This window comes from Amblyomma americanum, chromosome 3 (assembly GCF_052857255.1).
Source record: "Amblyomma americanum isolate KBUSLIRL-KWMA chromosome 3, ASM5285725v1, whole genome shotgun sequence".
Lineage (NCBI taxonomy): Eukaryota > Metazoa > Arthropoda > Arachnida > Ixodida > Ixodidae > Amblyomma > Amblyomma americanum.
The window spans coordinates 80,706,118-80,723,940 of NC_135499.1; the positions used below are offsets into that span (position 1 = coordinate 80,706,118).

Genomic DNA, 17,823 nt, shown 5'->3' on the forward strand with positions numbered 1-17,823 from the left:
TCATCATTGAATCATTAAAGAAGTGCCTGCTGATGGTTGAAGGCCCTCCCAAACTTCTGTGCCCTATGAAAGAGAAGGTTATGTTCGAAACCACCTGAAGAACTGCCAACCAGTCACTACTGTGTTCAGTTTTTTGGTACATAAGTGACTAAAGCTATCACGCACAAAACCCACTGTTGATTATGTTTGATTTTGTTTTAAGGGACAAAATATTGTTTAAAAATGAACTTGCTTGATTCTTCAAGAGTATGTCAAGAAAAGTCGAGGTGTGCAATTTATGCTAGAATTATTCTACGATGGAAAGAGGTGCATTCGTCATAAAATGTAAAAAACGTTTCTAAGAACGCACTTCCAACATATTGTCCTGTGTTTAAGTTAGGCTTCACCTGATCTGTTTGTTTCATTCATGGACTGTGTGCTGTGCATTAACACTAGATATCCACTGCTTGGCAGTTTTGTGTAAATGTGAATCATAGAAAGCATTCTTTAGCCTTTCTACTTCGCATAAATGAGGAAAAATTTCTGTCTGTAGGTACTGCATCATTCATTTTTATAGAAATGTGCGCCAACCTTTCAGGTATTTCAATGAATTGTTCAAACTGCAATCAGTGTTTCGGTTGTTTGATGCGGGTCGATATTTGGATATATTGTGATGTTGCCATGGATGCTAAGCAAGATGCAAGCATCGCTTAGCAACATCATAAAACTGTACGCACCTACGCTAACTATTTATTTTTCGGCGAAAGAAGCAATTCTTGCATTTTTTTTTTTAATGCGTAAGCATTGTATGGCTATTTAGGCGGTTTCGGCGTGGACTAGATAATCTCGGTCCTATAAGAGAGGGACTAGTTGGTATATCGGAAAAAGAATCCTATCGTCGGATAGAGTATCGAAAGAGGATGCGCAAGTGACAGAATGCTTCAGGTGGGCTAATTAGGTAATAAATTAGAGCCAAAAATGTCCAAAAAGGTGGCTGGGCTGGAGCAACAGTGGCTGCAAATTTGAAAACACCGTAAGTGGGCGGAGCTAAAGCGTGTCGCCAAATTTGAAAACAAAGCGTGTAGTCAAGTTTCAAAACTCAAAATCGGCCTTATGGAGCCCGAATAATTTAGCCCAAAAGGGTCAAAGAGGGGCGAGCAGGCGTCACTGCTTACGCATTTCTCCAAAGCGGGTTCCGCAGTGATCTCACAAATTTTAACCGCACCTCTTGCGGCTATGTTTTGTTGCTCAAGTTCACCTCTTGCTGCATAGCTGCATCATGGTAAACGTGAAAAATGCTTATAACGAATGAGCAAAATGCTAGCGATTTCTAGCAGCAGACTTGATGGTTCATATAAATAGTGAAGAGTCCTATTCTGACCATGTCCTTCATTGCAACGCTATAAGAGGCTTGCTGGGGGAAGCCTGAGCGAAGGCAAAGTATTTAGCCGTTTTTCAAATGGTTTACCTTGTGGAACACGTTTCTCAGATAGAAAAAACAGCACATACTTTAGCCAGCTTTAATTTTTCCTTATTAGAAAACTGCAAATATATTTACACGTCACCACCTTCCCAAAAAGTTTCTGCTGTTTCGAATTAGAGAACGTACGAATTACAAATTTTCATAAAAACCTTCATAGGACACAACTGTTCTGAGATATGTAATTCAACTTAGGGAGTGTCTCAGTGAGCATACCCATGGCTAGCATTGTTTTATCGCGTACAATACCATATGCGTGCTCAGCATAAATCGCATTGTAGTGTTCGGACAGCCTGAGTTATTATGTAAGATAAACGGTCACTTAGAAAAGAATTCGCGTTTGAATTTTCCTTCAATAGAGAATTCCTAATGTGTTTGCGCATCAGTTGCAATAATATTAACGGGCTCGTAAAATAGAAAACTTGCTGTGTAATCTCGGATGAATGTCTTTCGCAGATATAATCATTAAACACAGTACATGACATTCCTGATTATACCATATATATGCCGTCGAGCCAAAGGCGCGTCTCACTGCATATGTCAACAGCTTTTACAACACCATACGCAGTGTGCGCGCAAGTTAGAACATCATGTTTCCAGGTTACCTGACCTAGTATGGAAGAAAAATGGTTACATAAGTGAGAAAATGCATCAAACTGCTACCCCATTCGACAATTACTAATCTTTTTCCAATTACCTACAACAGCAACATGCTATGAAGTTTTCCAAGTATAAAATTTCCGGTACGATAAAAGATACAATTCTGTTGCAGATATGAGAAGAAACACACCTTACGTTGAGTTCATTTTCAGTGGCTGACGACTCATAAAAAACGCTTAGCATGCACAATGCAATTCAAAACCTAATTTTTTTATAAGGTCTCTGGCTATCACACAGTCTATGACAGTCGATGGTTGGAAAATTGAAATCACTAGTATGAAATAAATTCCGGTTCTGTTAAATAGTAAAGAGTGAAAGAGGCTAAGTAGAAAAATAGCCGCTGCGTCAGGTGCACGATTCCCTACACTTATGGAAGCAATGAGGCCATGCGCTGCAAATTAAAAAAAAAACTTTCAAGCTGATGAATTTTTGTAAGGCGCGTTACGGTTCGCTTCTCGCTTCGCAACCACACCAATGCCTTCACGACGTGAATCGTGATCACGTCAGCGCATGACGTATTCCGATGGCAAAATTTACATATCAAGCATGCCGCTGGGCAACTATGCCTCAGTAATCACCAGCAGGTGCGGGTGGTAAGCCTTTGTTTAGAACGCTTATATCGCTCAAATGTATCACACGTAGCTGGCACTTTTCTGGTCTCGTCGTGCCGTCAAGAGAACTTCAAACGCTAATCTTATCCTAAAAAGGTTTCTGTTTCTTTTAATTCTCAGCATTTTATACATTGAAAGAAGAAAGCAGTGATTATAAACTGGTGGGTTATCAAGCAGTGGAAGCATAAGTACTTATTCTGTATGTACGATCAACTTTTTTGTCTGATACAGAACCTTTCGCTACGTTCGTTGAGAGTTGTGACCAGTATGACGTGAAACCGCATCGAATACCTCATATATTTGTTTTCCGTTTCGTTCCATGCGTGCACTTCTTAATTGGTGACTAATTTCTCATACTCAAAATACACTTCAGCCTCAGGCTTCGTATTGTCTTTACAATATTCAGTGCAGCTCTCTAAATTTTCGAACCTAAGCTAGAAGTCCCTGAAATCAGCGTGTCGGTTGCCATCAGATTTGAAGCTTTCCTGAAAACTCGCGTCTTTTCAGTGAAAAAAAAAACATACTCACAGGACGCCTTTCATTTTTTGCTTTTTCTACATTTGCATATCCTCTGCAGACTGCGTACTTTTTTCAAGTCCCTGCCCAAACAGTTTTGTCAGAACATGTTCCTTAAGATTGTTTGCCGTCCCTGTTTCAGATCACACAATGCCATAAAAGAGCATATTGTTTCGTCCAGACAATGAGGTAGGCGTAAAACAGCGCACTTCCACAGCGGACATGACTCGGCGTGTCTATCTGCAGCTTGCCTGTTTTCGATGATGGGGTTATTGTTATATTTTCTGATTGCGATTTTTAGATTCCCGTTTCAACACTTATTGAGTGCAGCGCACATGCGGCCGCATAGCTTTGTCCACCACAGAAAGCAGTCAGCTTCTTAATCCCACTAGCAATAATCAGGTCCTGCGATCAATTTGCAACGTTTCTTGCTAAAGCAAGAGGCCAGAAGTCTACCACCACCGACGTCTTAGCCTACTCGGTGAGAAGTTTTTGCCTGAGGTCCCACGCCACAGCAGAGGCGGTATTCACACATATGAAAGATTCTGAACGAGGGGTATAAACAGCAATGGCTACACGACATTAGTTCATAGTCACACTATGAATAACGTGACGGATAGATGCGTGCAATATCGCCTTCTTAGACTATGAGAAAGCATGTGACTCAATCACAACATCAGTGATTCAGGCATTATAGAGTCAGAGTGCAGGAGAGATTCATGTAAAAGTGCTGCAAGATAGCTATAACGGACTGCGCAGCCACCATAGCCCCCATTAAGCAGCAGCGAAATGTCTATAACGAAGGGTGTAAGGCACGGAAACAACCGTTCTAAAACTATTCACCGCCCCTTTACAGGAGGTACACTGAGACCTGGATTGGAAAAAGTTGGGGATAAGAGTTAATGAACAACACGTCAAAAATCTGCGATTATTTTTAGATTCCCGTTTCAACACTTGTTGAGTGCAACGCACCTGCAGCCGCATAGGTTTGTCCACCACAGTTAGGTAATGAATTTCAAAGCACAATCAACAACATGGATAAGAAATGAAGAATGGCGTATCTAAAATATTATGCATAAAACTAAAGATATATTCAACCCTCTTCGAAAGGAACAGCAGCGTACCGTTGATACGAAGCCGCTTTAATTGGTAAGTAAGAACGTCTACTTATGCCAGGTAGTTATCGCAGATCGGAACCACGGCAGTGATATAACTATAAGAGACACTGGAGGGGACACTTAATATAGTATTAATAGAGTGATGTGACAGGTTAATGCAAATATATGAGGAATGCGTCATTCTCTACCTCACGTTCATAGATCCGTGGGAATCATCATACCCCTCCTGGCGCAGTGGTTCAGCAGCAATGCGATGTCCCTCTTCCCTGCGATGACAGCTAGTGACACCGGTGGGGCTTCTGCTGCTCTTCTCGAGCAAACTCCCTCGACCAATCATTCATGTTCTTGCCACCTGCTACGGTAGGCAGTTTGCTCACAATCCGTTGGGAAAGTTGCGGCGGCAAAGTCGCGTGAGCTAGATAGACCACCTTCTACCTAGGTTGCTTCTCTGGGGATTACTCGTAGATTTTCCGTTTACTATAATGAACATTGTAACTTAAAGGCGCCAAAACCACACGCGCGCCCGAAAATAGAACGGGACAGAGCGTCACTCACAAGTGGTTTAATTTCTAGAAACCACATACATGCGTACATACATATACAGTCAGCCAGCGCCTGCGCAAGGAACATATTCACACATCAAGTCGCACACGATAAGCATCAGTCAAAATCTTTTTTCCCCTTATAAAAAGATATAGATGTTTCGCTTACGCACAAACTTCCTTACTTGCTGATATACCTCGTAGCTAGCCTCGTAGCCAGCCTCGTAGAACGCATCAATCAGTTCTTTGGCTTTCAGATTGCTACTCCTGGCAAGAATCCGCACCTTTGAAAAACATGGCTCACACGAGCGTGAAGAGCTGGATCTAATATGTTTGGGTAAATTTGGGCCCTCTTGATTTTCTTTCATGTTTCCTTCATGTTTTCTGATTCGCTCGTCGACACAGCGCCCGATTAGTCCTATATAGGAATGACCGCACGATAGCGGAATTTCATAAACTACCCCTTCGGCACATTTCATCAATGGTCACCCATGCTTGGTTCCGCAGCCTCTTTCTTTTCTTTTCCCTTTCTTTTTTCGACTAGAGGGCAAGCGCTTCCCAGCTCCAGGGGGGCTTAGAAGGCGAGCGGAACACCATGCCTGCTCGCAACCTTTTTCAGATTATGGGCCAGCTTTTCCACATGCGGCCCTGCTACAAGTCTCACCTCTTCTCGAGGAACCTGTGCCCCAGCTCGCACTGCCATAGACTTTACATAATTCCTTTAGAAAAACTTTATATAGGACAGGGTTAATTAGACAGACATGGGGAAGGCCTTTTCTCTGCACTGTGCTCAATCCTGCTGCTCTTGAAGATGATAATGACAAACGCCGGCATATTCAAGGAAAGTTCGGTTCTGCGCATGACTCAAGATATAAAGAAAAGCGAAAAGGTAGCGGTTCAGTCCTAGCCAAAATGCTAGCAGGTAAGGCATTTGATTCACTGATAGGCAAACTTAAGGGGAATTTTTATGTTTGTTCGTGCGCGCCAACATTGGCTGAAGTTTATGCGCATAGTTAGTACGAGACAATATGTGATATCCTGCTTTGATATGCTTGGACGGAAGGGATGAGTTGCTCTAGTAAAACGAGTAGAAAGTTTGCGCACGAATTTCATTTTATATTTAGGGTCAAGACATTCAGTGATTGGGTGCAGACATGCCGTGGTTTGAAGAGTAGGAGTGCAAAATAATATAATAATAATAATAATTGGTTTTTGGGAGAGGAAATAGCGCAGTATCTGTCTCATATATCGTTGGACGCCTGAACCACGCCGTAAGGGAATGGATAAAGGAGGGAGTGAAAGAAGAAAGGAAGAAAGGGGTGCCTTAGTGGAGGGCTTCGGAATAATTTCGACCACCTGGGGATCTATAACCTGCACTGACATCGCACTGCACACGGGCGCCTTAGCGTTTTTCCTCCTTAAAAACGCAGCCGCCGCGGTCGGGTTCGAACCAGGGAACTCCGGATCAGACGTCGAGCGCCCTAACCACTGAGCGACTGCGGCGGGTAGTGCAAAATGAAGCATGCTATCTTAGTTTGTTTTAACTCTGTGCAACTCTACAGGACCCCTTGAGGGGGACGCCATGCTCTGGAACAATACTCTAGTAATATCTCTATTAGTGAAATGTAGGCGATCAATTTGCTATGAGAATTTGCAAGCGATACACGACGTTAAAGAAGCCCCAACGTAAAGCTTATTTTTGAGCATCCTGCATACGCACCCATAGAATAATGCATCAGCTTGGCCAGTAAAATGGTTCCGGGTCAAAGGTTGCGACTCCGCAAATTTTCGCAAAGGATAGTCGTAACGTCACCGAACTAATACAAGGGTGTCTAGAAGAACGGGTCGAAACCGTATCGCAGGCTCGTGGGTGGACGCAAAGCGATGCTATAGCATTGTCACGCGTAAACAGCGATTAAGTGTCGCCCCTATATGCAGTGCGAAAGCACTTCTTAACAAGTCAAACCCAACCAAGATTCTTGTGTGAAGCCTCGGAGGAACTCGGGTAAGCTCGGTTTAGCTCGGAGAAACATAACGCGAACTGCAGGCAACGTTAGGAAGCTCGGGTAAATTCGGAGGAGCGCTGCGCCGCGTGTAGCCAATAAGGGGAGGCCGTCGCGCAAGCTGCCGCCGAATGGAGAGAGGGTGTAAAGATTAAGAGCGAGAAACGCGGTTGCGTGCGCACGCAGCTGCCAAAAAGAAGAGGCGATAGAATGAACACATGCTTTCCTACGTGTACTCCTTTTAACAACGTGAAAATACTACCACTTTTTTTTTACTATGGACCGCACAGTGCTCCTTGCTAGTGCTGCTGGTTTTGGTGAAATCCTGCAGCTTTTTGTGCGCCAACTGAATTTGACGGTAATAGCCTTCTTCCAGTCGTACAAGGCTGCTTCTTGGGTTAGTAAGGTGCTTATAATTTCGACGAAAACGTAACTGCACAAGAAAACAGGAACTTGACAGAGGCACAAGACACAGTCCTTAGAATGGTTGATCTGTGAGCCAGAAACCGAACTAAACCGGCCTGTTATAAAAAAAAGCTTGATCGATACCCGGCTTGCAACACAAAAAAAAAATGCGCAAGATAATCTCCGTGTACTAATACCTTCTGCGATAATTGCCAAAACTTTAAACGCCACCATCAGCAGTTGTTCCAAAAGAACGAACAGTTGCATGTATAGCGGGCGACCTAGCAGTACAGGGAACCAATGTACACTAGTTGTGTAAGGCAACCATTTACACTTAAACATATCAGGAAAATATAACGTAGCTGTTTTATATTAGAAAAAAAAATGAACTACTAATCGCGATCTCTAAATCAGACAGCTGAAAGTAAGAGCGAACATATTGAAAAGCCCCCCGAGCAGTGCATTCTAAGCTGTGCTTCTTCCTTCGGAGGTACGCAGAAAAACTGTCAAACTGCACGAACAACATATTAGATGGAGTGCACAAAATGACCCCTTACAACCAATTCTCTGAGATCCAATGAGATGCGTACAGTGAAAACTGCTCCCGTTTGAACAAGGTGTTAGCGAAAAATGTTCTAGCCCAGTTTAATAGAATGATTTGCTTCGTGTTGTCTGCGGCGCACAAATATTCAGACTCTCCAAATCGCTGCTGCTTCACTTTTCATCTTCACAGACGTTTATAAGTTTGTCTTCCATTCCACGCCACTAAAAACTGCTGCGTAGCCAAGATTAAAAGAGGCAATGTAATTATAATAGTCTTATCATGTCGCTGTATTTCCTTTTCAGCCTTCGCAAGCAACAGTATAAACATGCTGCTGCTGCCATTCTTAGCATTCGCTGTCTTTGAAGTAGGCGGTAAGCCACTTTCTGATTTTACGAGAAAATCAGCAACTACACAAAAACATAATATTTGGTTAAAACAGTGGCCTATACCTCTACAGCCTTTCGAGCTCAACGTAGTTGTAGCAAGCACTTTTTGACCGAGCTAGCAAACAAAATGTGCAGCCTTGATCGTCTCTGCTGATATGATAGTGTGAAAGATGAAACGCGAGCTATTTCTTACATATGCCGTTTTACTACAAAACAGACTAATGAACAGCCCAAGAACTCAAGGTAACCCTAGACTTAAAATCACCCGTAACATCTCCAGGTCCAGCTTCTAAGTAAAAATAAACAGTTGAATAACCAAGAATAAAAAAGCTTCTATACAAGATAGACTATTTACAACGGTCGCATGGTACGCAAGCAGTTTCCTGAAAAAAGAAATTGGAGGCTGCCTGAGCTGCTATTAAAACACGCTGAGTGGCACGTTGGAGCATGGCTTGTACAAGATGAAAAAATATAGATTGGTGGCACATTTGGCGACACATATAACCAAAGGTTCCCCGTAGACATAATGACGGACAGAGAACACACACAGCAGAAGCGCTGACACAACTCGTTGTCACTCCCCTAACCACTGGACTTGCCAACAATTTTAAAACAGTAGTATCTTGCACAATATTTGCCAGTTTCCAATGATCGGTCGATAATGTCGAACAGTGAAGCTATGCCAAGAGGGCACCCTCCTTTTCGTAGGCAAAAGGCAAGGTCCTCACGCTGCATGTTGTGAGTGCGATCAGGCTGACGCAACGAGCGGCCTGTTCGGCTGGTGGAAGGTTACTCAAAAGAGAACCCAATGAAGACGAAATGAACTGCAGAGGTGCGAAATGGTGGCCCGGTTTGTGATACATAGTACTGAAGATTTAGCGCCCGCATAAGGGCAGGCAGAGAAGTACAGAGCACAAGCGCTAAAAGAAATCATAACCGTTCTAGAAACCACAGGATATATTCAGGCTTCAGTATACTGTGCTTCTTTCCAGTGTCCCAGGCAGCGGTTGATAAAGCCGAACAGTGAAGTTATACTTCTTAATGTGTCAGCCTCATCGCACTCAGAGCACAACATGTAACATGTAAAGTTTAAGCAACTTTGAAAGCTGCGCGAAAAAAAAAACAACTTTTCGCCTGTTTTTTTTTTTCCTTAGAAAAATAAGAGGTTTTGGAAATGAACGGGAAGGCACTTCAATAAGCAGATTTACATTGTAATTCAAAAATAAATAACTTGTAAGAGGGGGTTGTGGCTCAGCAGAAGCTAGCTAGCTTTGTAAAGGTTGCAAATGTTCAGGTCCAACGTTCGGGCTGCGGAGGAGTTTCACACCTTTGGATCGTCGTCGTCTTTCACCAACCCAGGTCGCCACAGTGAGCCAGCGTGGCTGCTACGCTACAATTACGTCCCAGCGAAAAAGGAGGCATCCTTCCGACTTAAAGAGCATGCACAATTGGCGGACAGCAGTACGACTTGAGGCGGTTGAGGCGGTTGAGGCGCTTTGTTCACGGCCGCAATGGGGCTCATTTTGGGGCGGCGAAAGCGGTTAAATTGTGTAGTTCACTGGAGAGGTCTGGCAGATAACACAGTACGGGCCTTGGTACCTTGAAATGAGTTTTGTAGAGAGACCGGGACCAGTTGACGGAAACCAAAGCCACACAAGTGAGTCTGCGGAATAGGATGGGAGAGGACTGGTAGGGACTCTAAGGTGCTTGCGGCGATTCTGGTCCTCCGTTGTAAGAGAGCAAGCAAGCTGACGGCATTCTTCAGCATATGTCGCTGCTCGAGAAAGGGTCAGATATTCAGACACATGAGGGCGATACGGAAGCACGGCATCCATGGTACAGGTAGGCTCGCCGCCATAAAGAAGAAAGAAGGGATAGAAGCCAGTTGGTGCTCTCTGTGGCAGTGTTTTAAGCATATGTTATAAATGGGAGAATGCGGTCCCAATTTGAAAGGTCAGAGGCAACATATATGGCCAGCATGTCGCTCGATGTGCGATTGAAACGTTCAGTCTTGCCATTGGTTTGAGGGTTGTAGGCCGTTGTAGAGCGGTAAACAATACGGCATTGGCGAAGTAGGGCTTTGACGGTGTCTGAGAGGAAGACACGGCTGTGGTCACTCAGAAGTCCCTTAGGGGAACTATGGCGCAGAAAGAGATAGTGAGGATGAAAGAGGCAACGTCTGGCGCAGACGCCGATGGCAAGGAGGCGGTTTCGACGTAGCGGGTGAAGTGATCCAGTGCCACTATGACCCAGCGGTGTCCAGGCGTAGTGAAAGGGAAGGAGCCCGTAGAAATCGATGCCAACGCGGTCTACTGGGCGCGTGCGACAAGGCAAGGGCTGCAGCGGAACGATGGAGTGACGAGGAGGGGTCTTGTGGCGTTTCATTCCGGGCAGAAGCGAACGTACTGTAGGGTAAAACGCTACATCCCCCCCCCCCCCCCCCCCCCAGTAGAAGCGGAGTCGAAGGCGCGTGTAAGTCGTCGCCACACCGGCGTGAGCACACTGGGGGTCGGCGTGGAAACAGGCGCATATGTCGGAACGGTGGTGCCGAGGAATGACAAGGAGCCATTTGCAGCCGTCAGGAAGGTAGACGCAGCATTAAAGCAGACCGCCCGGTATTGCAACGTGGCGTGCATGACGGCGGAGAGTCCGGGCCGCACGGCGCTCAGATGGTGTAGACAGGAAAGCGAGGAAGGAAGCTATTCACGGCTTCTGGCGGTATTCAAATGGCATGTCGGCAGTATTAAAGGAAGAGGAATCAGTGTGACGAGAAATGTGGAATCGAAGTTACAGAGTAGAGGGGAGCAGGATAGGGCGTCGGCATCAGAATGTTTACGGCAAGATCGACAGGCTACTTCAATGTCGTATTCTTGCAAGCGCAACGTCGAACGAGCAAGGCTGCCAGAGGAGGCCTTTGAGGGAGGACAATCAGCCGAGTGCATGGGGATCGGTAACGACAGAGAAGGCGCGACCATATATGTAAGGTCGGAACTTTCCGATAGCCCAAATGATCGCCAAGCATTCCTTTTCCGTTACGGAATATTTCCCTTCTTCTTTTGTCAATGTGTTGCTGGCATACGCGACACGCTCGGCGAAACTGGGTTTCTATTGTGCTAAAACGGCGCTGAGGCCCACGCTGCTGGCATCAGTGGCAATATCAGTAAGTTGGCAGAGGTTGCAATGGCGGAGAAACGGAGGGGGCACAAGCAGGCGCCGAAGCGTGGAGAAAGCCGCATCACAGGCTGGTGCCCAAGGTCGCCGGGTTTGGGTCGCCGGCAAACAGCTCAGGCAGGGGAGACAGGATGGAGGCGAAGTTTCAGACCAAGCGGAGGAAATAACAGCACAGGCCGATGAAGTTTCGCAGCTCTTTCAGTGAAGTGGATCGAGGGAACTCGGCGACTGCACGCAGTTTTGCAGGATCGAGAAGGACGCATTTTTTGGAGACGACATGACCCAAGATGGTAAGCTGGCGGGCAGCGTATCAGCACTTCTTCAGGTTCAGTCGCAAGCCGGCGTAAGTCAGACATTGCAGGACACAGAGGCGGGCCAGGTGGGACGAAAAGTCTCTAAAAAAGACGACAACATCGTTCAAGGAGCCGCTTGAGTCCGCTGAGAATTGTGCCCATCATGCGCTTGAATGTGGCCTGCGCATTGCACAAGCGGAACGGCATGACATTAAATTCGTACAGGCCGTTGGGCGTAACAAGGACCGTCTTTTGCCGGTCAGGGACAGCCATGCGCACCTTCCAGTAGCCGGAGCGCAGGTTCAGTGAGGAAAAGAATTCGGCACCCTTCAGGCCGTCGAGGGTGTTGTCAATGCGGTGAAATGGATACAAAACCTTATGCGTAATCTTGGTGAGTCGACGGTAATCAAAGCAAAAGCGGATGGAGCCTCCGGAAAGGAGGATGATAGGCGAAGGTATAGGGGCTATCTGGCTGGTGACTTCGGGCATAACGGATGTCGGTGGTAAGGTGCGGCTACGGAGCGCCATGATAAGGAGGCGAACGAACAGCTGCATCCGCCAAATGTAAGAATGGGCTGTGGCTCAGCTGAAGCTAGGTCGCTTTGCAAAGACAGCAAAGGCTGAGGCCAAGCGTTCGGGCTGCGAACGAGTTTCACGTTTCTTGATTGTCGTCGTTTTCCACACACACAGTTCACCTTGAGCGAGCGAGCGTGGCTACTGCGACACAAAATATATTTTTAAAAATTCTGGGAAGTTTTCAGGAAAATGCGGTTAAATATTGCATACAATACAATTAAAACACAGCAATGAATCAGTATGACTCTTCACTGCTTGGTAAAAATAGTCTTGCTTGTGCACGTTTCCTAACGTTGAGGTTGGAATGAACGTGCACAAGTTTTTCCATGCGCTCTCCCGCAAGTCTCTTGTGCAACTTCGTGTCCACTTTTTCGAACTTCAACCAGTTTCTTTCATATGACGTACACGATGGTGCAATTCGAAGTAGGGGACATGCCACTGACATCAGGGCTCGGTTGCTACAAAGGCCCTGCGACTGCGTGGACCGCTTCAAATGCTTGATAGACACCCAACCAACTTATTGTGAGCAACTTTTAGAGAGCGTAGTGAAGTAATACTGAGCGAATATCTGCATTTTGAGGTTTTGGCGCCTTTTTTTGTTCTGAGCAATGAGAAAAAAACTAAAAGGACAACGTTTGTGTCCCTAATTTTTCATTTTTTTTTCAGGCGCTAACATCTCTACTGACAACCCGCAGAACTAGGTACCTTCCCTACTGCGTACGATAAGGTCACTTCCCTCCTGATATAGGTTCACTGTTCGGCAACATCGGCTCTAGTGTGGGATGCTGGAAAAAATTTTGCGCTATAAGAGGGACTGAAAATTGGTGGCAAATATAATTTTTACAAGAGTGGCTTCGAGTTGTGATAGTGTTTTTGGTGTGTACTACACTGTCTGTTTTTGTGTCTGAGCTAAACCTTTAGTAGCTTGTAGAAGACGCTGCGCTAAATCGCATGTTATACAGAAGACAGAAAATGACGGGACGCGCTCTATTCGGAGCTCTGTATTGATAGAAAAGAGCGGGGATTTCATTGCCTTTAGGAGGGGAAGGTAAGTACATGGCGACGCGCGAATAGAACACGATTTCTAAAGGAAGACAGACGTGTGCTCTCCCATTCATATTACCCCACTACTAACTCCTCTAATGGCGCCATACTGCGGCTAAACTGCATTTCCTAGCAGTTGGCAAGCCTTGAGCCATCTCGGGGCTAGATGCTTCGTCTTCATCAGTTGTCGAGCTGCCTGGTGCCTAGCGCGTCCCAACGTCTTGCGCGTCTAAGTAAAGCAAGTAAACCAGCCCTGCTTACGTAAACCGTTTCTCGGTGACATATTTGGTGGAGGTGCTGGGTACCGGATCATCTAGGCTGACCTCGAGGATACCTTTGACGTCAGCTCTCAACGCGTGACTACAACACCAGTCCACAAGGCGAGCCGCCGCCTGCGAGGCCTACAACCTGAGTTCGGCCAACTAACAGCGCCGGTAAGGGCCATGACATCCACCGCGGCTAGCCAGACAAGTCAGCACTCCGGGAATGCCCCGCCATTCGTCCTTCACGCACCTCGGTCGCCGCCAACATTCCACGGGGACAGGTTCGAGGACGTCGAAGACTGGTTGGCCAGCTTTTACCGAGTGGCAGGTCTCAATGAGTGGGACGGTGAGCGCAAGCTGCGCAACGTTTACTTTGCGCTGCAGGACTCGGCCAAAACGTGGTTTGAGAACCACGAAGCTTCCTTTACCACTTGGGAGGCGTTTCGTCGCGAGCTGCTAGCGACATTTACCAGCAGCGAAAGAAAAGAGAAAGATGAAATCGCCCTGCGCTCGAGATCACAGCAGCCGAACGAGGGCCTCGCGATGTTCATCGAGGACATGACGCGACTGTTCAATCTGGCCGACCCTGCTCTGCCCGAAGCCCAGTAGGTACGCCATTTAATGCGCGGCGTAAAAGCGCAGCTGTTTGCCGGACTGGTCCGTGACCCGCCACGAACAGTGTCCGACTTCACCAAGGAGGCAATGGGTATCGAGCGCTCTCTGCAGGAACGGGGAGCCCACTACGGACGTCAGGCTACTGTAGCAGCCGCTTCCCAGTCCCAGTACACGCCTACGTCGCTGCCCGCCGAGGACCTTCGGGAGCTTGTAAGAAGCCTGGTGCGCGAGGAACTAGCGAAACTTCGCTTTGAAGCTCCACAGGTCAGCGTCGCTGCTGTAACGAACGTGGTCCGCGAAGAAATCCGACGTGTTGTGCAGCCACCCCCAGCTTCACAGCCGGCGCCCTCCGTTATGACGTACAGCGAGGCGCTACGACGTCCCGGGCCAGCGATGCGAGCCTTTTCCCCCATCGCTCCTGTGCCATACCTGCAGGCGCCAATCGCACCAGCAACCTCCGTGCCGCGGGAGTACATGCCCCCCGTGAGCAAAGCGCAGGTTTAGCGTACGCCAAACAATCGGCCGCTCCGTTACCACTGCGGAGAGCCCGGCCAGATCCTCCGCCACTGTCCCTAACGCAGGATGGGTTTAAGGGGGTTTTCACCTGACGCACCTCGACCACACTACGGTGAAAGACCACGGGTTATCGAACAGTATTTGGCTGATAATGTGCAATCTTCGACCTCGCAGCGACGCCAGTCCCGATCGCCATCCCCAAGGCGGTTCTCTTCGCCCGGCCGCCCGTCATCCCCTGGCCAGTTCAGAGGTACTTCCCCACGTCGGGAAAACTGAAGAGGGCGTCCTCCGGGGGTAGGGCTGCCGCTATTGGACCGAGTCAAGAGCCTCCACCCGACGATCCGCCGCAACGCTCCGACCGACGACGACCTGACCCGACGACCTCGACGACGCGCTGCGACCGACTGGCCTCCGCCGAAATTCCTGTATCCGCCGACAACCACGACGTTACCGCACTCGTAGATACCGGCGCCGATTTTTCTGTAATGAGCGGACGGTTAGCCACGGCCTTGAGGATGGTTCTGACCCCTTGGTCTGGGCCGCAGATCCGGACAGCTGGTGGCCACGTGGTAACTACGATCGGTGTCTGCACTTCGCGAATCCAGATCCGCGGTGTTACTTTCCCTGGTTGCTTTTTTGTGTTGCCCGAGTGCTCCAAAGACCTCATACTCGGTTTGGATTTCGTTCAGGAGTACGGTGCCATTATCAACCTCCAGGAGCTAATCGTGTCGTTTTCCACCCAAGGCCCTGTCGACGACGATACCGAGCTACGCAGGGCTAAGTTATGCGTCTCTGATGACCACGTTTTCATCCAATCAAGATCCAGCATGTTTGTTACTGTAGATTGCGAGAACAGCACCAAAATTTGTGGCATCACTGAAACCAACCTGTCGCTGCTCTTTGGTCGGCAAGTCTGTGTTGCTCGAGGAATTGGTGAACTGAACAATGGCCGAACCGAACTCTTCATGACCAATTTTCGCTGTGAACCTCAGTGTTTGCCTGGCAGAAGAGCTATTGCGTATTTCGAGGAACTCAGCGAATTCGTGGGACAGCAGGCTTTGTCCGAACCCCGGCATCAGTGGAGGAACCGACCACTCCCATAAAAACTGACGTGAACCCAAACCTCCCATCTAATCAGAAACGCTGCCTGGAAAGCGTTGTCCAGTCGTTCCGCGATTGCTTTGCCTCGACCACCAAGGTTATGCAGACACCGCTCACAAAGCACCGAATTATAGTTGACGCCAACCAACGGCCGTTATGTCTGCCGCCTTACCGGATCTCTTCGAAGGAGCGCGATGCCATTCGCCAGCAAGTTCAAGAAATGCTCAAGGACGACGTGACACAGCCGTTGACGAGCCAGTGGGCGTCGCCTGTTGTTCTAGTGGCAAAGACAGATGGAACCCTATGGTTCTGCGTTGATTACAGACGTTTAAACAAAGTCACAAAAAAGATGTTTATCTTTTCCCGCGTATTGATGACTCCCTGGACCGCTGCGCCACGCCAAGTACTTCTCATCGCTAGATTTACGAAGCGGCTATTGGAAAATCGAGGTGGACGAACGCGACCGGGAAAAGACCGCCTTTATTACACTGGACGGTCTGTACGAATTCCGGGTGCTCCCTTTCGGCCTGTGCTAGGCTCCTGCAACCTTTCAGAGGATGATGGACACCGTTATTGCCGATCTCAAATGGAAGTCCTGTCTCGTGTACTTGGATGACGTTGTCATCTTCTCTGACACATTTGAAGAGAACCTGAGACGCCTGCGCGATATGTTCGAAGCAATTCGGTCAGCCGGTCTTCCCTGAAGCTAGAAGTGTCACTTCGTTTTCGAAGAGTTGAAGTTTCTGGGCCACATCGTGAGCGCTAAAGGGGTTAGCCCAGACCCCGGTAAGACTGCTGCCATGGCTGCTTTTCCTGTGCCCACCGATAAGCGCAGTGTGCGCCGCTTTCTGTGTCTCTGCGCCTATTATAAGCGTTTTGTGCAGAACTTCTCCCAGATCGCTGAGCCCCTCACCCGACTCACGAAAGATTCCGAACTATTCTTCTGGGGCCTGGAGCAACAGAAAGTTTTTGAAGACCTCCGCACTCGCCTCCAAAGTACGCCCATCCTTGGACAATTCGACGAGTCATCCCACACTGAACTACAGACGCCAGCAACATCGCCAACAACTTTTTCATTCAAAGCATTGTGCTTCGTCACGGTGCACCCATCATCGTTTTAACTGACAGGGGAACAGCTCGGCCCTTACGCAGGAGGTTATGTGCCTAAGCGGCACCAGTAACCGCAAAAGAACTGCTTACCACCCTCAAACGAACGGCCTCACCGAGCGGCTCAACAAGACGATCGCCCACATGATTTCTATGTATGTCGACGCAGACCACAGTACCTGGGACGCCATACTCCCTTACGTCACCTTTGCCTATAATACTGCGGTCCAGAAAACGACACGCTTCACTCCATTTCGTTTAGTACATGGTGGTGAAGCCACAACCATGCTGGATGCAGCGCTGCTTCCAGCTAGCGCTACCCCCTTTGTTATGGGTACTGCCAAATGTGTTCGTTACGCAAAGGCCGCCCGCCAACTCGCTCGACAGCGCATCCGGCACCAGCAAGTTCATGACGCACGGCTCTACAACCTCCGCTACCGAAATGTGCGTTACCTGCCCGGCGAACAAGTCTGGGTCTGGAGCCAAATCCGCATGCGGGGATACTCTGAGAAGCTTCTACGCAGATACTTTGGCCCCTACGAGGTGCTTCGCCAGCTCAGTGAAGTCACCTACGAAGTTCTCCCCCAAGGAACAGTTCGCTCATCTAGACGGCCGACCTCCGAAGTTGTCCACGTCGCTCGGATGAACCAGTACCACGCCCGCTAGCCCCTCGCGCGTGTCTACACCGCACGCCAGACACGTGCGACTACCATTGTGGTCCTGCCTGCAATCGCTACCACACCGAGTCGGTGTCTTCAACAGAGGGGGAGCAATTCCACACTACTAACTCCTCTAGTGGCGCCATGCAGCAGCTAAACTGCATGTCCTGGCAGTTGGCAAGCCTTGAGCCATCTCGGGGCTAGATGCTTCGTCTTCATAAGCTTTCATGCTGC

At 48.0% G+C, this 17,823-nt stretch overlaps 1 protein-coding gene across 4 annotated transcripts in view; it reads left to right on the forward strand.

Moving 5' to 3' along the window:
* Positions 1 to 3,590: 3,590 nt before the first annotated feature.
* Positions 3,591 to 17,823, forward strand: part of LOC144123106 (uncharacterized) — a 47,111-nt gene continuing 32,878 nt past the window's right edge. For 3 of the 4 annotated variants that reach the window (XM_077656012.1, XM_077656013.1, XM_077656014.1), the window contains exon 1: positions 8,166 to 8,229. In XM_077656012.1, the coding sequence (XP_077512138.1) occupies positions 8,184 to 8,229 (46 nt within the window). In that variant the 5' untranslated portion in view covers positions 8,166 to 8,183. Of the gene's footprint in view, positions 3,728 to 8,165; positions 8,230 to 17,823 lie in introns of those variants that run through there. The other variant, XR_013313005.1, reaches the window with a different exon arrangement.